The 25,647-nt window shown below is 35.0% G+C and overlaps 2 protein-coding genes across 2 annotated transcripts; one reads left to right on the forward strand and one right to left on the reverse strand.

Annotated features, from left to right (window-relative positions):
* The first annotated feature begins 5,579 nt into the window (after positions 1 to 5,579).
* LOC134234516 (uncharacterized) lies at positions 5,580 to 9,343 on the forward strand. Its single transcript, XM_062716598.1, has 2 exons — positions 5,580 to 5,653; positions 7,690 to 9,343. Exons 1-2 carry the CDS (start codon positions 5,629 to 5,631, stop codon positions 8,592 to 8,594), a joined length of 930 nt encoding a protein of 309 aa, XP_062572582.1. The 5' UTR covers positions 5,580 to 5,628; the 3' UTR covers positions 8,595 to 9,343.
* A 994-nt stretch (positions 9,344 to 10,337) lies between these two features.
* LOC134234512 (AP-1 complex subunit beta-1-like) lies at positions 10,338 to 24,247 on the reverse strand. The gene is made up of 19 exons (XM_062716595.1): positions 24,168 to 24,247; positions 23,902 to 24,007; positions 23,454 to 23,589; positions 22,979 to 23,236; positions 20,751 to 20,875; positions 20,552 to 20,620; positions 19,042 to 19,404; positions 18,354 to 18,519; positions 18,076 to 18,164; positions 17,846 to 17,948; positions 17,531 to 17,629; positions 17,104 to 17,363; positions 16,581 to 16,809; positions 16,173 to 16,265; positions 15,480 to 15,625; positions 15,241 to 15,370; positions 14,812 to 14,983; positions 14,401 to 14,555; positions 10,338 to 10,690 (listed from the first exon to the last, which is right to left on the reverse strand). Exons 1-19 carry the CDS (start codon positions 24,202 to 24,204, stop codon positions 10,616 to 10,618), a joined length of 2,811 nt encoding a protein of 936 aa, XP_062572579.1. The 5' UTR covers positions 24,205 to 24,247; the 3' UTR covers positions 10,338 to 10,615.
* Positions 24,248 to 25,647: the final 1,400 nt, after the last annotated feature.

Genomic DNA, 25,647 nt, shown 5'->3' on the forward strand with positions numbered 1-25,647 from the left:
TGGTAAAGAACAGAATGGTGAACACTTATCAGGTGAGCAATGTGGCCCATGGGCCTCTTGTTATAATTTCATGGAGATATGACATGAAATCGGTCAAATTTTATAATGCATGATTATAGGTTTATTAACAAATTGTCAAGTACGTACACAGATACAGCACACACCAAACAAAATGAGGTGCATATCCAAATAAATTGCATAAGCATGTCTTCTTAATATTGTCGGCTTTTCCTCAGATACCTTTTAGGTTTACCAACAACTCCTGATTTGTGTGAAAAATCACAGATTAATCTCTGTTCCTGAGACTTGACAAGTTTGACATTTGAATAAGTCGTATGTCAAAAAGACCCTTTTCCTATGACATATTTTGCCTAGGAGTTATTCCCCTTAGTCGCCAGGCAAAGAGGTGATGGTGCCACTGGAGATACTCTGAACGCACCCACTATCAGACGAGCCCGTCACCCTTAATAATGAAAACAAGATGTGTTTGTGAAACACTATGCACCTGACTGCAACAACGTTTGAAAAGCTAATTTTAGCATATAGGTCACAGTCAAGGTCACAAGGTCATTAACCTTGGTTTCATTTGAATAGGTGACCTACATCTAAATGTGAAAGTAGATTATTAGCTTACTAATAACAGTAACAGTAGTAAGTTACCAATGTTACCTTACAGAAGTTACCAATGGTGAATTCTGGAACGCACCTACCCGTGTCAACAAATTAAACGTTGTATTGCGCATTTACTAGCAGGGTCATTGCATAAGATAATGTCGTCGCAAACCACGGCCAAAATTTACGATCCTCTCCCATTCTGGAGGACTCCGAACCATGGCATTTTCCATTTCACTTAAATAACTGTATTTGCTATTTCGTCTCAGGCACGTAGCAACAGAGGGGGGGGGGGGGGGGGGGGGGGGGGGGGGCTGGCCCCCAACTTTTTCCTTTTTTCCCCCAACATTACTTTAACTATTGGAAATGTTCATTGAATTTAGGCCGGTTGGTCCTCCCACTGTATACTGCAAGAAGTTGATATCAGGAAAACATATAGTCAGTATGGAATGCAAAGAAATTGTTATTGAAAAAAGTCAGCAACGAAAGAAGTTGGCTTCTACCCCCCACCCCCACCCCCCACTACCACGAAATAGGATTTTCGAATTTGGGCAATTCTTGTTTTTTTTAGGTCACCTTAGTAAACTCATGTGACCTATTGCTATCCGTTTTCATCTGTCGCCGTTCATTATGCATTAACATTTGAACATTTTCATTCAGCTTCTTTTCTGAAACCACTGAACCAATTTCAACCAATTTTGGCATACAGCATCTAGCATCTATGGGTGAAGGGAAACAAAAATTGTGAATTTCATGGTCCCTGGGCCTTGGGATGGGGCCAAAACAACTAAAATTAGTGCAATCTTTAAAAATCTTCTTCTTTACTCCTGGACACCAAGCAGTCAAACTGTTGGCATGATTGTAATCAGCATTTAGTCCTCTACCAAAATTGTGAAATTCATGGCCCCTGGGTCAGGGTTCTAGTGCTAGGGTGGGCCTCTAAAATGCATTAATTCTTTGAAAATCTTTTCCTTTGCTCCAGGGTGCCAAATATCTAAGTTTATATATATTTATGATGAAAAAAGGTGCATCTAGCATTACAATGAATTTTATACCCCCTGGGTCAGGGGTAGGGGGGGTTACTTAGTCTGAAAATAAATTAATGCTTTGAAATCTTCTTGTTGGTATTAATCAACCATTTATGATGAAATAAAATTAATGATAAAATTTCCAAAATTTTGAAATAAATGGCCCCAGGGTTAGTGGTTCCTTTAGGGTGAGGTGCATAACTGGTTATAAAGTGGAAGTGCATTTTCTCTTTGTTAATCTGATCTACTTCTGGGTATTAAGTAACTAGAGTAAGCATGCTTAGTGTATAATTATGATAAGCAATACTGCCTCTTTCAAAATTATGAATTTCATGGCCTCTGGTTTAAAACACGAAATAAATTCAATTGTCAAAAGTTGTTACATGATCCTCGGGTGACCTATAAGGCCCGTGGGCCTCTTTTTTTTTTTTTTTTTTTTTTTTTTTTTTTTTTTTTTTTTTTTTGTTTTGGCTTGTTAACCTTTTCAGGTAAGTCAATTTTTTTTCTATGGCTGACCCCCCTTTCAAAAATGCTACGTGGCTGTCGTCTCAGTACATTTTGGGGTTTATATTTAGGGGAAATGCCCATTGGGAACCTATGACCCAGATAGCAAGACATAGTTGGGCCAACGTTGGCCCAATTTTTTTTCCAACGTTGGCCCACTGTTGGTAACCTTACGTTGGCCCACGGTAATTTTGCTCATCGGCCCAACGTTGGTCCAACATGTTGGCATATTGTTGGGCCAACGTAGGTATAATTGTATGACAACTAACAGCCAACCTTAATAACTGGTTGGTTAGGTTGGCCCAACGTTGGCCCTTTGTTGAAATGTCAGATGGCATATTGTTGGGCCAACGTAGTTATTAGTGTATGCCAACTAACAGCCAACCTTAACAACTGTTTGGTTAGGTTGGCCCAACGTTGGCCCTATGTTGAAATGTCAGATGGCATATTGTTGGGCCAACGTAGTTTTTAGTGTATTCCAACTAACAGCCAACCTTAACAACTGGTTGGTTAGGTTGGCCCAATGTTAACCCTTTTTTTTTTTACAACGTCAGATGGCAAATTGTTGGGCCAACGAAGTTATTACATAGAAACATTTGCAATTGGTTAAGTGATTCTTTACATAAACCTATTTTATGACTGTTTAAAATAATTAATACACAACTCAATCTGCATTCAAAATGCATACATGGACATGTTTAATGAAAACATTACTAATGATTCACTGTGATAATATTTTATATACATCAATTCAATCATCATTTACAAAATAAATTTTAAAATAGACAATAGAGGTTAATTATGAAAAATTATCAATTCAAAGTTCTTAATCAGAGCTCACTTCCTTTATTACTGTCCTTTTGTTGTATTCCCGCTCTTTTTCCGTCCCTTCGTCGCCTCCCGTTTTCTTCATCTTGATCTTTGTCATACGGACTCTTACTTTATACACTTCTTTATGCATGGTCTTCGATTTCATTGTTATTTACCGCCACAACATTTGTTTTCCTTGCAGTCTCTGACTGAATTTCTTTGTTACAATCATGTCTGTAATAGACAGTTAAGAATTAGATAGATAAACAACTTTAAAGGTGTTATTTAACCTTAACTTACAGTGTGCTTGTGTGCAAAAACATGACAAGAATGAATTCCGAATCAATTTTAACAGTTAACCTGAATAAATAAGAATAAATATACTTACATCGCTTCTAAATACAGCTATATAGCAAGTGTATAATCCACAAATTTAAATTTCACTTCTTGCTTGCCCTGCATTATCACCACCTGTGAGCAATTGAATCCGACAGCTCACTCCACAGTTTGGTCACGTGATAGCGAACGCCTAACTTTTGTTTCAATTTAATTATAAAGCTGTGTCATTTTGATTTATGTATATGTAGGCTTCATTCACATCCTGTTCCTGAGAACGTATTCAGTCTTCTCTAAATTCTCATGAATACAACGCTCATGAAAAAATTCATAGTTTCAAGGGTTTTATTTCAAATAACTAATCATGCATGTGCACAATTCAAAAAATATAATAAAACACTCTTTGGTGCTGTGATCACTTAAGTTAAAATTTAGAATGTTGAATATATCAGATCTAAACAAAAACAGTCATCCAATTAAAAGCATGGACATAGAATGTCAGCTCAGCAGCTAAAACTGACACCATCTTTAGTTGGCAGTAAGCGTTGGCCCAATATAAATATCCCATCTTTGAAACACCTAAACAAAAGAACACTGGTGCTAACATCGGGCATCATCTACTACCAAATTGATAAGACACTTTCTTTAAGGGTGTATTACCGACATTGGGCCAACGTTGGGCCAACATACTACTACCAACTTTAAAAGCTTTCTTTAAGGGTGTAATACAAACAGTGGGCCAACGTTGGGCCAACATACTACTACCTACTTTAAAAGACACTTTCTTTAAGGGTGTATTACAAACGTCGGGCCAACGTTGGGCCAACATACTACTACCAACTTTAAAAGACACTTTCTTTTAGGGTGTATTACCGACATTAAGCCAACGTTGGGCCAACATACTACTACCAACTTTAAAAGCTTTCTTTAAGGGTGTAATACAAACACTGGGCCAACGTTGGGCCAACATACTACTACCTACTTTAAAAGACACTTTCTTTAAGGGTGTATTACAAACATCGGGCCAACGTTGGGCCAACATACTACTACCAACTTTAAAAGACACTTTCTTTTAGGGTGTATTACCGACATTAAGCCAACGTTGGGCCAACATACTACTACCAACTTTAAAAGACACTTTCTTTAAGGGTGTATTACAAACATCGGACCAACGTTGGGCCAACATACTACTACTAACTTCAAAAGACACTTTCTTTAAGGGTGTATTACAAACAGTGGGCCAACGTTGGGCCAACATCAACATCCCTCCTTCCTTGGGAAGTTAAGTGAATGGAAGTTGCTAACGTTGGACCAACGTTGGGCCAACATAGGAATTCTGTCATGGTCGAGAAGGTTGGCATGGTGACGTTGGTCCAACGTTGGCCCAACGTTGTTCCCCCAACGCCAACCATACAACCTTTTGCCAATGTTGGCCCAACATAGTCTTGCTATCTGGGGAACTATGTGAATATTCAAAAAAAGATACAATACCTGGGGGAAAAATGAAAAAAGTGAAGTCAATAGACTAAAAAGCATGAAAAATACATGTATAGTGAAAAACTGCAATAAACTTTCGTAATTTCTATATAACTTTACAGATTTTTGTGACATTTTAACTTATTCAATGCCAGTCGCCATGTGACGCAGCGATTTGCTCTTGAGTCATGGACCTGAAGAAGTCCATTCTTACGTCATGGGTTCGAATCCCACCGCGGGACATGGAGATCGGTCCTATAGATTGAGGCCCCGTTTCGCAGTAAGTGCTAGCCAGAAAAATATCCCTCGCCATGGTCTTAAGTGCTGAATATAGATCTAAATTTGCAGCCCACAAACGGCAATGAAGGTACCGGTGTCTCAAAAGAGGGACGTTAAACAAACAAAAATCATTCTGAGTCTTTTGAAGCGAATGATGTCATGTTAAAGTAGGTTAACGATTGATCTATTTTAAAAATAATTTGAGTTTGCAGTGGGGGTGCCTGAAAATGAGTTAGGTACCTTGTGGTAAAAAAATCTTTTTATCCAGAACAGCAAAGTCATACCAGGGGTATGCTGTATCAATATAAAGGCATTCTCAAGTAGTATTAAATTCAAAACACACACCCCTTCCGATTTGTGCTTTTTCCTAGCCGATTTGCTCAGGTGAGCGATGTGGCTCCTGGGCCTCTTGTTTTTGTATGTAAAATAGACCTCCTTATTTTCGCGCCAAATTGTCTTCCTGCGCAGCGCACACTCGCCAAACCTCGGAACTACATACGAATCGGTTCGAGGTGTGCCGAGTGGCGCAGCGCATAGAAAGACTTCCGGTCTTATTAGTGTGTTTTCTCATTAGGCCTGGTCTATGGTTTTCTTCACAGATTTTGGAGGTAACTATTGTTAATATGATCTATATTTTATTATTAATAGTCCGTACGTCAATTATTATTTACATGAAGTGGATATCTTTGATGTATTTTTGCAGCTATTACTAGGAAAAAAACACGTAGAACCAGAGACACTGGCAGAATATTATTAAATCTGAATTAAAATTTTCGAAAAGTTGCTCCTTTAAAGTTTTAAGTATTGTAGACTCATGCCCATAAGAACCGGTGATAATGCAAGTATAAAGGCACGTAGCTAAGTTTCATTGTTAAAGGGTACGTAGGGGTATGTAACAAGTTGTGAAGTTATCTAAAAAAAATTGGAGACAATCACATAAAAAAAAAATAGAAAAAAATGTCAGAACAACTTGTCGAAAAATTATTTCATGTAGAAGGGTGGGTGGGTGGGGGAGGCAACATTTAGTGACATTTTCAACTGTAAAAGGGTTAGTTTGGACCCCTTTCCCTTCAATATACTACTTGTACCTGCTATCTGAACTTTAAAAACTACCGTCGCTTTAATGAGTCACCTAAATAAATATTTGATTTATATAAATATGTCTCTGATGTTAAATGTTGCAAAACCTAATTTGGAGTGTCTTAATCCTAAATCCTCTGTGTAAGTCATTTTAAATTGTTTTTGAGTAAAATTTTTAATTCACATTGTTTTAATTGTAGTTTTATTAGGTTTCAATTTAAGATCAGGAATTTGCAGGGACCATTCTAGGGTCCCTGGAATTCGTAAATCCCCTAGTACCCAACTCTGTCACCATAATCATAAGGCACTCCTCATCTTAATGTTATAAAAAAAATATACATTGACTATATTATAAACGGTCATGTTTACAGTATAGTAGAGGAAATTTTTTTAACAATTGAGATTGGGAGTGCTTGTGACCATAATGTAAAGCCTAAAGGAGCATTAGGTTATGAAGGGCTGCTTGGGGGAGGGATGCACCAAGGCCCCAAGCAGATCCATGGCAGTTTCTGGCTACATTGTTTTTTCTATGAAATACGAAATATTTCCGAGATCGACCCTGTGTAAATTCGGGCTGACATTGTTTCCCTTTCTCTTTTTGTACACATATAGTGATTACGTAAAATCAAATACAGTATGTTACCGGCCCCTGTGGTTTCCGGTGGTGCCCCTTTGTGTTGAAACCACAGGGGCCGTTAACATGCTGTATTTGATTTTACGTAATCACTATATGTGTACAAAAAGACTCTTTTTGTATATGTATAGTGATTACGTAAAATCAAATACAATATGTTACCGGCCCCTGTGTTTTAGAAATAATTTTTTAACCCATAGTAAAATAATAACACAAGGTTTCTAACTCCCAATTACACTCAGTACCCCCCTCCTCGGAAATGCACTCATTTACACTTTCAGGTGAAATGCACTGGCAAACTTTTATCAACATTGTCTTCTACGATAATTTATCTACACAACCATATACAGCATGTATTCTTTGTTTTCATTTATCTGCGTAAACAGTGTCAAAACTCTGCATTCCGAGTGGAAAATGGAACTCAACCACAAAACGGTATATTTGTGCTGATCCCGCACGACAATTTTGATTGGCTAAAAATCTGTATCTAAAATTATATCGAAAAATGTCGTAGTGTTTTTCTAAAAGATGAGAAGTACCAAGGTAATCAAATTTTATTTATTCAATATCTTAAATCTTGAATTGAATTTTTAAACTCATTTTTTATTTAGCTTTGCTCTTTGCCTGAGATTCGCACATACCATTTTGTTGTTGAGTTCCACTAATGTAATTCGGAGTTAGATACCTTGTGTTATTATTATACCATGGGTTAAAAAGATTATTTCCAAAACAAGTACCTGTGGTTAAAGCCCTCCTCCATTTAGCTTGGAACAAACTTGCATGTTGCTCTTGCTAAGGATGTTGCCAAATGTCGAAAGAAACTTGGACTGGTCTGAGAAATCAAGTACCGGTAATACAAATGTACATCAGATTGTCATCTTGTACATAATAATTTTTTTTTAAAATTTGTCTTATTGTATTTTATTTCAGACATGATGCGGAAAATTTTCATGCTACTTGCTTTGGCATTTCTACTCCCTAATGTCAATGCAAAATGCACACCTGGGGATGGATATTTCCTTAAAACAACCAGAGTTATTCCTAGAAACTATAAGGAATATTTAAAGTTTACTAAAGATATAAAGTGTGTGCCGGATGATCTGCAAGTCCACTATGCTGTAGACAGCTGGGGAAAGGAAACTTTGATGGGTTGCTTTTGTAGCAGACCAATATTTGGAAACTGTCTTGAAATGAACAAAGGAAAAAAGTGGATAATCCAACCATTGCAGTATACCAATTGTACAGTGTTTGATTTATCACCATGCAATGGAACCTACATTTCAGTTTTTAGTTACCTCTGGTTTCAGTGTTTTGATTTTTATGGTGGAAATTTGTCACTGGTATATGTGACAAATGAGAATGACTTTCTAAGGAGAGAAATCGAAGAACTAAAGAATGATATTGCCATCCACCAGACAAATAACAAAGTTTATGACACAGACAGTGTTAATTATTGGGCTATTTTCTGTATAATGTTTTTGGTTTCTTTTATTTTAAGTGTGATTGTAAATATTTATCAGTACAAAACTAATAGATGTAAGTCAAAAGATAAACTTGTGTCATTTAGAAAAGAAAGAGTTCAATCAGAAGATGTAATAGAAACTGAAGAGTTGAACCCATCAAATGCAAATATTGTTATTTTAAATCCAAGTAACACACAACCAGAGGATAGTGCTTATAATGATATGAATGAAAAGAATAATATTTATCATACTCTGAATTCCAAAGAGTCTAAAATATTTAGTGTTGATGTACATGAAAATGGTACATGTATTGATGCAGCTTTAGTTGATGACAGTGTTAAAGATATTGAATTGTATCAAGAGTATCAATAAATTAAAAATTATATTCAACAATTTTGCCCCTATGCATTTTGCTTTGTTAAGTGACACACATTTGTAACTTTTGTTATCCTTATAACTTTGTTAACACTTTATTTTCAACTTTATAAGCACTTTTGTTTTTGCTTTATTATTTTAATGCCTTATATATGTATTGTGGTCACAGTTTATTCCGACATGTACTCAAATGATTTTGATATTTGTCATTATTTGTTGCTCTTATTTACCATCAAAGTTGCATAGCCAAACCAATGCTATTCTGTATCTTTGATTTTAGAAACATTGCATTTGTACAAAATATATATCTACAGAATACATTGATTTGTAAACTTTTGCAAATATTGTATACTTTAAAAACTTAATGTATAACTGTGACAATTTAAATGTGTAATTATATACATGTAGGGAGAAGGTGTAAGTTTTCAGAAACTGTGATCAATCCCTTTGTAATTAATATAAATTACAATAAAATATGTTGAAATCAAATCAACTTTTTGTTGAAATTCATGACCCCTTGGTACAATCTCAAATGTGGGGATTACAGTTGTATGTGGTCATATTGTAGAAGTTGAAAACATTGTGATGTTTTAATTTCACTAATTTTGAAAATGAAGAATTTTCCATGAAAAATTAAGCAATTGTGAATATTGATGATACATTAATGTAGTATTCAATTATGCTCTGCCGAGTGTATATTTAATAGTAATGCAACGTGAAAATTTGTTTTAGTGTATGAAGTTTGATAAGAGTATCTTGAACAGTTTATTTAAATTGAAATCTAAAAAAAATTGGATATAGACCCAGGCACTTGTTTCATACAGTAATGCTAGTTTTCTACTTCATTAAAGTGTTATAATATCAAGTAGAAAACTAGTGCACTGTATGAAACAAGTGCCTGTGGATTTAGATGATAAATTATCACCAAGTTATGTGTAAGTGCATGCTGACTTTAAAATAATTTAAAACGTTTTAAATGCTTTCTTTAAAACTAAGTAATATGCAAATTAAAGAAAAGGGAGGTCCAGGTGAAAGGAAAATGCATAGTCGAAAGTTTTTGATGCAGTTGAATAGCCCTCATTTAATTATTTCAGCATAGTATGTTTGATAAAATATTTTGAATGGTTTATTTAAACTTATTTAAACTTGAGCTAAATACTTAATTTAAGAAAAGAGAGATCAAGGTCAAAGGAAAGGCTCAGGTCAAAAAATGTTGATGGATTTGAAAAACTTGCATCAGTTTGTATCAGCATATGAAGTTTGATAAAAATATCATGAATGGTTTGTTTAAATTTTGAATTTGCAGCATTTTTGACATCACATCTAACACATGATGGCTTTGTTTATAAAAATAATCAGTTCCTTGAAGTCTGCAGATGTCATCCGTATTAGAACATAATTATATATTTCTCTGTCAGTTTGATTTTCGGGGAAAATATTGGTCATTACCGTAATATATAGTCCTTTACAAATAAGAACAATACAAGTTTGAGAATCTTCTAATTATGACTTTCAAAAAGTACATTTTTTTTTCAAGTATAAAAGTTAAAAAAAAAAATTTAAAAAAAAATACTGAGTATTTAAATCATGTGATTACTGACAGAATTAGTGTCAGTGAAGTGGGTGCTCCACTGGCAATATGTTATACTACCAAAATCTGTTAGTGGCTGGTGAGAGGGGCTGTGTACATGCTATTAGAATATTGTGATTAATTTAATGATAACAACAAACAATACAATGCATAGTATTCACATATTTTATACATGTATATATAATTCCATTTTACAATAAAAATTCTTAGTAGTTCAGTTATAATTTAAATTGAAAAAAGTATGTGTATGCATGTTCCTTTCCACAAGGGAATGTACTCATTTTCAGTAAAATGACCCAGTCTCTGAAATATTATAGATACTGTTTTAATATCACAACACCAAGCACACAAGTACTAAGAAGAGGTTTATAACATTCACAAGGACATGCCACCAGATTTAATGTACTCCAGTATATTATTGTAGTCTTTAGTTGTGAAGTATGGTGTCAAAAGCTTGCTGTATTCCTGAGTATACATCCATTGCTCTTGCCTTTAGAGATAACTGAAAAAAACAAAGAAATATACATGTACAAATGAGGCTGCACTTTTTGTGAAGTTTAATCTCCCAAAGGGATAAAGTTCACCATCATATATAATAACAAGAAGCCCATGGGCCACATCGCTCACCTGAGCACTGTGGCTAGGAAAAAAGTAGAAATTAGTTTATTACTGAAAAGTTTAAATCTAAAAGTAAATCTTTGACCAGATATGGTTTTGCTATTCTTGAGAAGATGATTTTTAAAGAATTTTCCTATAAATGTCTATGTAAAACTTTGGTCGGCCATTGTGGCCCCGCCCTACCCCCGGGGGTCATGATTTGAACAAACTTGAATCAACACTACCTGAGGATGCTTCCATATCAATATGATTAATTATGGTTTTTTTATTCTTGAGAAGAAGATTTTTAAAGAATTTTCCTATATATTTCTATGTAAAACTTTGGTCGGCCATTGTGGCCCCGCCCTACCCCCGGGGGTCATGATTTGTATAAATTTGAATCGACACTACCTGAGGATGCTTCCACATAAATATGATCAATTATGGCTTTGTTATTCTTGAGAAGAAGATTTTTAAAGAATTTTCCTATATATTTCTATGTAAAACTTTGGTCGGCCATTGTGGCCCCGCCCTACCCCCGGGGGTCATGATTTGTATAAACTTGAATCGACACTACCTGAGGATGCTTCCATATAAATATGATCAATTATGGCTTTGTTATTCTTGAGAAGAAGATTTTTAAAGAATTTTCCTATATATTTCTATGTAAAACTTTGGTCGGCCATTGTGGCCCCGCCCTACCCCCGGGGGTCATGATTTGTATAAATTTGAATCGACACTACCTGAGGATGCTTCCACATAAATATGATCAATTATGGCTTTGTTATTCTTGAGAAGAAGATTTTTAAAGAATTTTCCTATATATTTCTATGTAAAACTTTGGTCGGCCATTGTGGCCCCGCCCTACCCCCGGGGGTCATGATTTGAACAAACTTGAATCTACACTACCTGAGGATGCTTCCATATAAATATGATCAATTATGGCTTTGTTATTCTTGAGAAGAAGATTTTTAAAGAATTTTCCTATATATTTCTATGTAAAACTTTGGTCGGCCATTGTGGCCCCGCCCTACCCCCGGGGGTCATGATTTGAACAAACTTGAATCTACACTACCTGAGGATGCTTCCATATAAATATGATCAATTATGGCTTTGTTATTCTTGAGAAGAAGATATTTAAAGAATTTTCCTATATATTTCTATGTAAAACTTTGGTCGGCCATTGTGGCCCCGCCCTACCCCCCCGGGGTCATGATTTAAACAAACTTGAATCGAAATTACCTGAGGATGCTTCCACATAAATATGATCAATTATGGCTTTGTTATTCTTGAGAAGAAGATTTTTAAAGAATTTTCCTATATATTTCTATGTAAAACTTTGGTCGGCCATTGTGGCCCCGCCCTACCCCCCGGGGTCATGATTTGAACAAACTTGAATCGACACTACCTGAGGATGCTTCCACATAAATATGATCAATTATGGCTTTGTTATTCTTAAGAAGAAGATTTTTAAAGAATTTTCCTATATATTTCTATGTAAAACTTTGGTCGGCCATTGTGGCCCCACCCTACCCCCGGGGGTCATGATTTGAAAAAACTTGAATCGACACTACCTGAGGATGCTTCCATATAAATATGATCAATTATGGCTTTGTTATTCTTGAGAAGAAGATTTTAAAAGAATTTTCCTATATATTTCTATGCAAAACTTTGGTCGGCCATTGTGGCCCCGCCCTACCCCCTGTGTCATGATTTGAACAAACTTGAATCGACACTACCTAAGGATGCTTCCACATAAATATGATCAATTATGGCTTTTTTATTCTTGAGAAGAAGATTTTTAAAGAATTTTCTTATATATTTCTATGTAAAACTTTGGTCGGCCATTGTGGCCCCCCCCAACCCCCCCGGGGGGATGTTTTAAAAAAAATTTAATAGACACTACCTGAGGATGCTTCCATATAATATGATCAATTATGGCTTTGTTATTCTTGAGAAGAAGATTTTTAAAGAATTTTCCTATATATTTCTATGTAAAACTTTTGATTGGCCATTATGGCTCCGCCCTACCCCCGGGGGTCATGATTTGAACAAACTTGAATTGACACTACCTGAGGATGCTTCCACATAAATATGATCAATTATGGCTTTGTTATTCTTGAGAAGAAGATTTTTAAAGAATTTTCCTATATATTTCTATGTAAAACTTTGGTCGGCCATTGTGGCCCCACCCTACCCCCGGGGGTCATGATTTGAAAAAAACTTGAATCGACATTACCTGAGGATGCTTCCATATAAATATGATCAATTATGGCTTTGTTATTCTTGAGAAGAAGATTTTAAAAGAATTTTCCTATATATTTCTATGCAAAACTTTGGTCGGCCATTGTGGCCCCGCCCTACCCCCGGGGGTCATGATTTGAACAAACTTGAATCTACACTACCTGAGGATGCTTCCACATAAATATGATCAATTATGGCTTTGTTATTCTTGAGAAGAAGATTTTTAAAGAATTTTCCTATATATTTCTATGTAAAACTTTGGTCGGCCATTGTGGCCCCGCCCTACCCCCGGGGGTCATGATTTGAACAAACTTGAATCTACACTACCTGAGGATGCTTCCACATAAATATGATCAATTATGGCTTTGTTATTCTTGAGAAGGTGATTTTTAAAGAATTTTCCTATATATTTCTATGTAAAACTTTGGTCGGCCATTGTGGCCCCGCCCTACCCCCGGGGGTCATGATTTGAACAAACTTGAATCTACACTACCTGAGGATGTTTCCCCATAAGTTTCATCTTTCCTGGCACAGTGGTTCTTGCGAAGAAGATTTTTAAAACATACCACCAAATTTTCATTAATTCCCAATTATCTCCCCTTGAGTGAGGGTGTGGCCCTTCATTTGAACAAACTTGAATCCCCTTTACCCAAGGATGCTTTGTGGCAAGTTTGGTTGAAATTGGCCCAGCGATTCTTGAGAAGAAGTCGAAAATGTGAAAAGTTTACAGACAGACGGACGCCGGACAAAATGTGATCAGAAAAGCTCACTTGAGCCTTCGGCTCAGGTGAGCTAAAAATTTGTTGATTTATACATATACATGAAATTGTCATTACATGTATATCCTAAATTCCTTATAATTTGATACAAAAAGTTTAATCAAGTCCAATTGACAGGTGAGCATCAAATGACACAGAAGCATCAATTTTGATCAGTTTATTTAAACCCGTTTAAGACGTGCTTGGATCCTTTCACTTTTTTTTTAAAGGGGGGGGGGGGGTAAATTTACAGAAATGTACCACTTGAGTATGTTTCTTATCATTTTTGATGTTACATTTTTTTTTGGCAGTCATTCATATTTACATTTATTTTTTGAGGTGTAAAACTAATTGCCAATGCTAGTAATAGAGGAACAATATTGATCTTTCCGCATCAAGTTCTCTACCGATGTCAGTAAAAGAAAAGAAAGTTTGTGTTGTATGCAAAATGCCACAATATAAGTTTCAGAGAAAGGTGACATGGATTCTGATTTTAGAAAACAAAGAATAATGATGCAGAAAGTTGATTCACATCTGAATCGCAACTAAAGTTATGTAACCATTGAAAGAATTTCAACAAATCTGTAAAACTTAACATTTTTAAACAGCTCACCATAAAGTTTGGGTTGTTAGGCTGTATCTTTAATTCTGCCAGTACCCAGATTCCATTGGTCAGTTTGAGAGATTGGTATAGCATGTCTTGTCCTTCAACATTCCGTTTGGCTATCGTAAATACATTGTTATTCTTTAATTTCTGTGATATGGTATCTGAAAGGGAACAAAAATATGTTTCATACTCTAGAACCAGCAAAATACAGCAAATAGTGACAAAATCTACAATCTAACTCAACATAACTTTTCATCAGTTAAGAAAGTTAGTTACACGAAGGATCGTGTTATTTCATTCATGTACACTGAGAGTGAATTAAAGGATTGATGAACACTTTAATATAATAATGAAATAAACTTGAATATCTTCAAATTAATCAACCCTTTTTCTTACTTCAACAAAATGTAATAGTACCTGCATTATGCTGAACATTAGAAATCTCATGTTGGACTTCATTTTGGGCGGGAATGTCTTTCCATGTTGCTAAAAATACACGTTTTTCCATTTCTCCATCCTCCACAAATAATACATGCATAGGAACTAAACAACTGAAGTAAAAGACATCTATGTTGTTCTTAATTGCCACCTAAAAGAGAAAATATACACCTTTATTCTTCAATTTCTTACCGATATTCATCGTCAAAAATGGACTCTTCATAATGAAAATCTGTTCTGGTACAAATATAATGTATATTTAGGAAATTCTTTCACAAATTACACTGACTATTTCTCATGGAAAGTGAACAATGCTAGAAGTCAAACCATCACTGAACAATTTGACTCTTGACTTTTAAATTTGAGTTTTAATGCGTTCTTTAAAAATAATTTCTCAGTCTCTCCTACCTGTAGATTTGTGAGTGGATCCATTCGTTGGACTGGACCCATGGTACTCAATTGTAAGGAGTAACTGGTGCTCTGATTGGGTAGTAATGCTGAAGGAATGTTTAATGGGGCTGCAGGCATCAGACCAAAACTGTACAAATGGATCAAAAATTAATTTCACCAACAGGAATCTATACATATGTACAATCTCTCCACACATAAATCAATTAACATTGCTCTCTCTTTCCCTCTTATATTACCTATTTTTGTTAAACTGTATTGCTAATCCTGTAATTGGCTGCATTGCTTTGTTGGCAAATGTCAGTTCCATGTATATACTTCCCTGTTTTCTCTGAAATGTTCCAGTCACTTCCAGACCTTTGCCCTTGGACGCAGGTAACCATACCTACAGAAGTCAGATGTAAACGTGTGTTACATACTAGCAAACATAAATACAAACAAGTAATGAAGTTACGCATCAATCCAAGTGTTTGAGTAAAGATGTGCAATTTTTTAATGGTTACTGCACATTTACATGTAACTCATTAAAGATAATTTTTACTGGTGTAAGCCCAACAGTTAAGTATTAGTTCAAACTTTAGGCTAATGCCATGGAGAGATCAAACCTTTACATTTATATCGTATACATGTATCTAAAAGCAAAGGATATAAAGGAAAAGTATCAAGTTATTTTTACATAACAAAAGCTTTCATGAAGTAGGTAAAGAAGTTTAATGAATAAAGTGAGATTAAACGTTTGTCTGATTTGGGTCATTAAAAAGATTAGAACAGGTATTTGAAACAAATCACTTTTCAACCAAATTCAAGAGACAGGCCCTTGACAATGGACTGAGATGGAGACATCTTGGTCCAGGATGCTGTCTCACTTAGTCCAATACACAGGTATCGTGGTTGATAAACTACTAAGTATATGATATTAACATGTATCTTACCTCTTGAGGAGGGACATATGACTGTGGAGCTGGCATACCAAATATATCACCCAGTCCTCCTAGGGAATCCCCACCAGGGGCAGGCCCTCCAAGCTAAAATCAATATCAATGTCAAAATCATTCAATGGACTAGCTCTGACAAATTCAAGCATAGCACACAAGTATAATTAAATCAGATGATTCTTCAAAATTCCTTCAATGTTGTAGCAAGTAGTCAAAAAATCACAGTATTAAGATCATAGCATTAACAACTTTCCAGAAATTTTAATTTAAATATTTTCTTGTGTCTTTTCAATTTCAAAAATTCAATTTTAACAACAGTTAACAATTTTCCTTTGATTATTCATAATAATTTATTCCTCTGTAATAATTCTGTTTAACTCCACTGTAACAACTCTGTATACTGACCAAGGAATCCAGCCCCTCCCCCAGGAGGTCCATGCTTCCCCCACCCTGTACCGGAGTCTGTGAGGTGGGCTGGGGAGGGTACATCTGTTGCTGCTGCATGGAGGGTCCCCCCAGATCCATGTCCAGGAGGTCTCCGATGAGAGAGTCCACCCCTGGTATGACTGTAGCCTGAGGAGGAGCTGCTGGGGTCTCTGCGGGGGGTGAAGGTTGATCCTCCCCCACATTCCCTCTACAAGACCAGCATAAAAACATGGTTATATTTGTCAATATGGTTCATAAATAAACATGTACAGCAGATTTCTTCATGGAATCCCATAAATGTAAATAATCATTCAGATAAAAAAACACAGCTGGATCTAAAAATATTAAATCATTAATCTAATACAAGCAGTAATAAAATGAAACAAATAAAAATCAGCAAGGGTTCACTGAAATTTAAACATCTACCGGGGTACTAGTAATTGGGATTTGATTCTGAGAATAATAAAGTAGACAAATAATTTATACATGTATAAACACTTACGACTGGGATCTTGGTGGCAGAATTTTCCTAAAAGATGATTTACTGCCCTCTACAAAAGCATTAGGAGGCTTATGATACACAGAGGCCAGACTGGATATGTTACAGATTAACTCGTCCAGTAGTGTGGGTTCAATGAGATCAGTCTCCTCCGAGATGAGTGGTTTCTCTGCCAGCACCACCTCCTTGGCGGCGGCTGGGTCGGTAGACAGAAGTCTCCAGTAAATGTAGCCTCGGTCACGAAGGTCAGGGTTATCACTGTCCTGTAGTAAATAAAACAAATTTTGTAACCAATAATTTAGCATTGCTTAACACATTCTTAACATTTAACAAGAATCGAAAATTAATCATCACTTTCTAAATGTTCTCTGAGAGTAAATATCATAATTAAGGAAATAAAAGATATGTTTGTTCTGTCTAAAGATATTACCTGGGTGGCCAGACTCAGCACTTGCTGTACAAGGTCTTGTGTATCTGTTGGTCTTTTTAAGAATAATTTCACAATGGCTGTCAACAACTGCAGTTGCACCTGTAAAAAGTAAAGTTAGTAAAATAGATAATTTCTATTCCAAAGCATTGATTTGACAAAAATTGACAAATAGTAAAAAATATTTTGTTTTCTGTATATATTAAATCATTTTAAAGGACTCTGTGTTACAATAATAAGCAAGATCCTCTCAGTGCAAATAAATAGATGATGAATGCATCAGGTTCATTTCATATGAGAGTTAAATGTGAATCTTACCTGAGTGTTTTCATCCTGGAATCCTTCAAGGAAACTTTCTAGGAGTTCATCTGCGTTGTCAATTCTCTCAGCATATTCACCAATGATCCAGATCATAGAAGCTCTGAATAAATACAGCGAAAAAGAAAATCATTATTTTCATTCCTTCCAGCTGCATTCTAGCAACTGTAAACTAAAAAGACCAAATTTCCCCATTATATTCTCAGAGTGAATTACAAATATTAGATTACCTTGCTTCTGGTTCATCCAGTGTGTCCAGATTTTCACACAGTGTGGCAATGATACTTTCATACTTGTTAGGATACTTTCTGAAGATGTCCTACAAAATATAATGAATTCATGACTTAAAATTTCAGAGTTTTTCTTTTAAATTTATAATAAATCAACATTTAATCAGAAGCTTCAGAAAACTTTGCCAATAAGAAAACAAATCTAATTTTGGATTTAAGACAAATAAATGTATGTAAATATCTGCTTTCTCCAATAAAATTACATTTCTTTTCTTTACCTTGATGACAACAATGGCTTCCTGTACAACATAGTTGACCTTGGTCTGTATAAGGTCCAGTAGAGTACTGACACATCTCTCAGCAGCAGGTTCCACCTTGATGGCACAGCGACCAATTGCTCGCACCGACTTCCTTACAAAGTCTACATCTACTTCTGTGGCATACCTGTATTGATATAAAATAAATGTTTATTTGTCTTTATTAAGAAATTAATCAAAATGAATTCACATAACTTTAAGGCCTAATGAATAAAATGCTGAATGACTACATTTGTATTATATGCTAGGGTCAGTAGGTATTCACTTTTAATTTTTAAAAGACACTTGTTTTAAAATTAGTTTGAAGCTTTCATTTTTCTAGCCATCATTATTTTCTTTTCTTATCTACCAGAGAGCTCTAAGAGTTAACCCTTGAATGAAATTTAACAGACCCGTCATATCCGAATTTTGCTCACAGAAAAAAATATACATGTATTAGGCTAATCAACACATGAAATTAGGGTCAGTCAGGTGACCATAAACAAACATATTTTATCTTTGGCCAAAAATTGCACTTTTTTAAAGTCATCGACTTAATATTATTGAATCTGGAATCTGATTAATCCACAACTTAAATATACATTAATCTTGTAATCAGAGACAAAACACACTTTTAATTCTGAGCTACATGTATCAAATAACTACTCACTCTTTGAGTTCAGCCAGGACCTGGGCGATATTGGCCTGAGAGGTCAGTCTAATCATAATGTCCAGTTTCTCCAGCTTGACATAAATAGGATCATTATACTTTACAAAGAACACCTTCATCTCGTTCTTCAGGATCTCTGGACGTTTCTGGACCACTAGGTTGATGTTTCTGAGAGCCACATACTGGATTTCAGGTTCAGCAGACAACAGAGTGACCAGGGGTGGTGCCAGTTTCTTGACCAGGGTGGAGATGTAGTCCGAGTTGACCTCCAACATCTCCATGAACTTCATGATGACCTTGACAGCTGAGAGTACTACAGCTGCATTGGCATGGGCCAGCCTGGGGGTCACTCGCTCACAGATGCTGAAATTAGTGTATCTTAATTTAGCACCTAGTACTGTACAGGGGATTAATTTCACGGGTTGTAATTTTCACGTTTTTCTCTCATCTGACACGATCGCGGTTTTTTGAATTCGCGGAATCGGTTTATAATAAAAGTTACCTCCCTTGTCTGTATACATTTAATCCATACCATAGCTACATCTAAACGACATTAATCAGCGTATTGTCTTTATTTCACGAACAACGGAGTTGGTTAATATAAAATTGTTAGACATAAAAAATACATGCAATTGACAATTAATTAAAACAAGTACAGTTTTCAAACGTCCTTGAATGTAAACGCAAATGCCTTTCCTATATTATGCTATTACGATGAGTTCATGTACACTCTAAGATCTTCAATACAACGCGGCGAAAACCACTGGACAGTAATAAATGTATTAATGTAGTCCGACGATCGAAATAATATCCTTCCACATCTTCAGTAAGTTCGAAAGTCATTTGAATGATTTTCAAACCAAATTGTCGATAAAAATTAATATGCATGATATTAAATGCGGGTAACAAATACACGTGGTAACATTAGTTTCGCACGGGTAATCAAAACCCATGGCCCACGTGTTTTGATTGAGGAAACATGTAGCGTTGGCTATTAAAACAGCTTTTTAACAAATACAGGTTATTATCTGCTGATTGGAATTAAAGTAAAGCTTGATAATTAAAATAATTGAATGACAAATACTACTCGTAATTACTGAAATGGCCATGAACTGCACGTACATGTATAACCTACCGTAATCTATATATTCTCAAATTTCCAAATAAAACAAGTAGATTTTTGAAAATTTATTCACTGTTTCTTGAATTCACGGATTTATCAACACCGTGAAAATAGCGAATATTAACACCGCGAGTTATTTTCCCCCTATACAGTATAGCATAATATGTATCATTTTTAATGGATTTATTTCCACCTCTTTCATAATTGTCAGTCATGTTTTATCCATGCAACTCTGCATCTTTAATTATATTATGCTATAATTTTTAAATTTGCCCTGAAAATCTGCATATCATTTCTTACTTTAACATTCTCCATTAAATATGGTTGTTAAAAATCTTGAATTATGAATTGAAAACCTGAACACATATTATTAATCTTATAAGGTACCTTTGAGCCTCCTTGTCATCTTTTGGTGTAAAGTTAGATATGGCATCCAGGATAAAAACTTGTCCCCACCTGAGGAGAAGAAGAGATGTGACAGAAAATGTTAAGATTACATTTGGCAATTGCTAGACTTTAGCACTTTTGAATTAAAATACATGGATTATGAGCTTTCAAATAATTTTCATCACTAAATATAACTTACTCTGTACATTCATTGAGAGCTGTCAGCAGTTTGTTGATAGTGCTGGAATTCATTTCAAGCACTTGCTGAGCTGTTGGTGAAGATTCAAGGATTTCTGAAATGGCTGCCACTGCATTAGCTACCACCTACAAAAAAAGCCATCTTGCAGTTAGATTTATATACAATTTTCGATGCACATGTATTTGTCATTTTTATTTCATAACTCTTTAAAATTCTTGAATGGTTACTGGTATTAAAAGGTATAAGATACAAATATATAGAATCATTGAATGAACTTAAACCTTGAAACAAAGGATTTGCAAATCTATGATGAATGTTCACATGATTAAGAGGAAACACATTTGGAATGAAAGAAAAAGTGAGCTAGCTCACATACCCCACGCTCCCCCAAAACTTGATGGTGAAACACATAATGAAAGGCACAGTGCTTTTTGAATACATAGTATAGATCAAAAAGGGCATGGCGCAATAATTGCAAAAAAAATCTTCACATCAAAATGTCTTACATATGAGGACATTTAAATGTGGAATGAAGTTTCTAGATAAACAATGGAATCAAAATTTCTTGGCATTATACAAATCCAAACATTAATTTGAAGTGGTTGGGGGGGGGGGGGGGGAGAAATTTTCTTGAATAATAGGCAAAACTCTTTGGGATAAAAGAAACTATATACAACAGTTTAAGAGGAGTGGTTCTGACAAACTGTTCATTTCTATATTCAAAATATGGCCAAAAAGTCTAAGTTGGAAAGTGTGGAAATTCCCGGAAAAATAAAGGAATCGGAATTTCCTGGTAATATGCACATCTACACATTGTGTCCTAAATATCTGCAAAGTTTGACGAAATTCTGTGCAGTGGTTTATGAGGAGTTGCGCTGACAAACTGTTCATCTCTATATTCAAGGTATGGCCAAATGCCTAAGTTAAAAAGTGCGGAAATTCCCGGAAAAAATGATGGAATCGGAATTTCCTGGTAATATGCACATCTACACATCGTGTTCTAAATACCTGCAAAGTTTGACGAAATTCTGTGCAGTGGTTTATGAGGAGTTGCGCTGACAAACTGTTCATCTCTATATTCAAGGTATGGCCAAATGCCTAAGTTAAAAAGTGCGGAAATTCCCGGAAAAATATGAAGGAATCGGAATTTCCTGGTAATATGCACATCTACACATCGTGTCCTAAATACCTGCAAAGTTTGACGAAATTCTGTGCAGCGGTTTATGATGAGTTGCGCTGACAAACTGTTCATCCCTATATTCAAGTTATGGCCAAATGCCTAAGTTAAAAAGTGCGAAAATTCCCGGAAAAAATGATGGAATCGGAATTTCCTGGTAATATGCAAATCTACACATTGTGTCCTAAATACCTGCAAAGTTTGACGAAATTCTGTGCAGCGGTTTATGAGGAGTTGCGCTGACAAACTGTTCATCCCTATATTCAAGTTATGGCCAAATGCCTAAGTTAAAAAGTGCGAAAATTCCCGGAAAAATAAAGGAATCGGAATTTCCTGGTAATATGCACATCTACACATTGTGTCCTAAATACCTGCAAAGTTTGACGAAATTCTGTGCAGCGGTTTATGATGAGTTGCGCTGACAAACTGTTCATCCCTATATTCAAGGTATGGCCAAATGCCTAAGTTAAAAAGTGCGGAAATTCCCGGAAAAAATAATGGAATCGGAATTTCCTGGTAATATGCACATCTACACATTGTGTCCTAAATACCTGCAAAGTTTGACGAAATTCTGTGCAGCGGTTTATGATGAGTTGCGCTGACAAACTGTTCATCCCTATATTCAAGGTATGGCCAAATGCCTAAGTTAAAAAGTGCGGAAATTCCCGGAAAAAATAATGGAATCGAAATTTCCTGGTAATATGCACATCTACACATTGTGTCCTAAATACCTGCAAAGTTTGACGAAATTCTGTGCAGCGGTTTATGATGAGTTGCGCTGACAAACTGTTCATCCCTATATTCAAGGTATGGCCAAATGCCTTAGTTAAAAAGTGAGGAAATTCCCGGAAAAAATAATGGAATCGGAATTTCCTGGTAATATGCACATCTACACATTGTGTCCTAAATACCTGCAAAGTTTGACGAAATTCTGTGCAGCGGTTTATGAGGAGTTGCGCTGACAAAAAAAGAGGACTGACTGACGGACTGACTGACTGACTGACTGACTGACTGACGGACGGGTCAAAAACATTATACCTCCCGCAAAAACTAGGGAAAGTTTGCGTGGGTTGGAATCTGACAACATGTCTCGTAGCTGATCTAAAAATCCTTGATCTTCCACCAGCTGGGCGTTGATGTCATGAAGTTTGGCTACACATACAGCGGCAGTTTTCCTGACGTAGGGATCCTCATCCTTTAGACAGTTTCTCAATGGCTGACAGAGGTAGTCAATAATTTTGTCTACTCTTATACAACCCATTGTCCTGACAGCCAGAGCTCGAATCAGAGGGTTGGAATCTTCACAATCCTGTCCAAATAAAAATTTTGTAGCTTGTTAATTTGCACACTTATCCTCCTATTATTCAACTAAAGCTCCTAAAAGGCACATAACGTCATTCATGTATCTAGTAATGCCTGCTCAGAGATCTTGAAATCTTTTTAAAAAAGAGTTTAGACTATCTATATATCATTTATCAACTTCCAACATGGATAAAACCAATAAAAATATGAATAAAATGCAGTACCCTGACAAATGTATTGACAGCCATGATGGCCATGTCTGGCTGACTCTTAGCATAGTTCATTAGGTACAGATAAACCAGTTTCTTCAATTCTAGGTTATCAGTCTGGATACAGTTCAACACGTCAGGGAAGAGAGCACTGAAAACAATGCAAAACTTACTACATGTACTATAGTTGTAGCATGGATCTGATAAAAAATGTGACAAAAAAACAAAAACATAAATCTGTTCTTTTAATAGGCAATATCAGGAGCATTAAAAAAACTTTTATTTCTGTGAAAGGTCTGTATACCTAAAATAAAAACATCATTCACCATATGCAGTACTGTCAAGCTAGCATTTATAATTACATAAACACAATATAAATTACATTTCAATTTAAACTTTTCTTTATTATGCCTAAATGTGAATCTTCTTAATAAATTAACCTCTAACATAATGAATGTCTTACCTGACGTCTTTCCCAACGGTCATGCTGGCAATCACTTTCTTGACAGCCTCTTTCTTCTTCTCTTTCTTATCACTTTGTAATTCTGTCTTCAGTTCAAACACTTCACCTACAAATACAAGTTCCAATTAAGGTTCTAATAGCCAATTTTTTCAGCACAGTCTAATTTCATTTATATTGCAACAGAAGTAAACTATATTTTAAATTATAAGTTTCTAGAAACATACTAAATTACTACTCTTATGTCTGTTCTTTAATCAATAAATTACCTTTTTTGGTGGTGGTAAAGTACTTCGAGTCAGTCATTTTGTCTGCTTGCAATTAAAGTGCACTGAAAAGTATGAATTAGTACATATACTTTACATAGACATGCATTTGTTCTTTTATCTTGTTTCTGCGAAGAAAAAAAAAAAACAAGCCACACACAAAGTAAATAACATAAAAAAGTATATCTGTATAGAGGTTATAACAGCAAATCCAACAATGCATGGATATATAACTGTTACATTTTACTTTTCGCCAGCTTCCTCCAATTCCTGATCCATACAATTTGATACAAAGCTGTTATGTCATTACATTAAAACTTGACCGTTTAGCACCAACAGAGATATGGCAAATTCATGGATATACATGTAGCAATGTTATCTTGCATCCCCAACTACATATATTCAATGAATTCCTTATACAGATATAATGAATTACAGATATAGCAAAGTAATTTTAGAGGTCACAGAGACTTCATTATTACCAAGTTTTACTGTATTGCCATAGCCATCATAATTTTTTTTTTTTAATTAGAAAATAATTCTTCCCTTCTCTGTCAGATGTATGATATAGGCAACTCTCTCCACCTTAAAGTATGTGAGACAGACAAAAAACTTCAAGAGATAAAGAATGAGTTTTGAATACCAGTACTTTTGAATTTGTTGGATTTTAAAATGTAATTTGACTCACTAAACATTATATTTTTCATTTGTTTCAGGATAATTTTACAAACATTTTCAGTTAAATTTACATAGATTACTACTAAAACTGAATAAAGTAAAAAGGATATTTTCATGAACATGATGTAAGAATTACATATTCCATTACATTATATTAATATGAATTTAAATAAGAAAACTATTATTTTTAAATAACATTTCAGTATATAATAGACTATCTAAAGCCTGTTAAGCTACATTCTCGCAAAAATATAGAACCACAAAAGTTGAACAAAAAGCAAACTTCTCTGATTCTAATTCTATGGACTTATCGCAGATAAATACTAAATAAATTAAAAATGTTCTTCATTAAAATCATCACTGTTGAGGCTTTGGTTTGTTATTAATGCAACCTACATACATCATGTGACATTTGACAAAGTCTAGATCGTACAAAATGTTATGTAGGGGTGGGACGATACACACATCTTGCGATACGATACATATCTCGATATATTGGCATGATACGATGCGTATCTCGATATTATGAGAAATTTTAAAACTATTCAAAAGAATTAGTATTTTATTTCTTTTTTTTGTCTTGACATTAAATCAACAAATTATTCTATATCAAATCATGTTTGCTTTGAAATTAATACTTGAAGTTCATCAATTTCATTGACTAAAACTTTACAAAAACAATAATACATGTACATACTATCATTACCAAATTACTATTCAGAAGTTGTTTACAAATAGTTGTGTAGTTTATCAGAGAACACTGACTAAAACTTCATTTAAAAACATCGATCAATTTTTTATTAAT

Source organism: Saccostrea cucullata, unplaced genomic scaffold, assembly GCF_032062105.1.
Source record: "Saccostrea cucullata isolate Sc308-1 unplaced genomic scaffold, CSIRO_AGI_Scuc_v1 ctg3731, whole genome shotgun sequence".
Classification (NCBI taxonomy): Eukaryota; Metazoa; Mollusca; class Bivalvia; order Ostreida; family Ostreidae; genus Saccostrea; species Saccostrea cuccullata.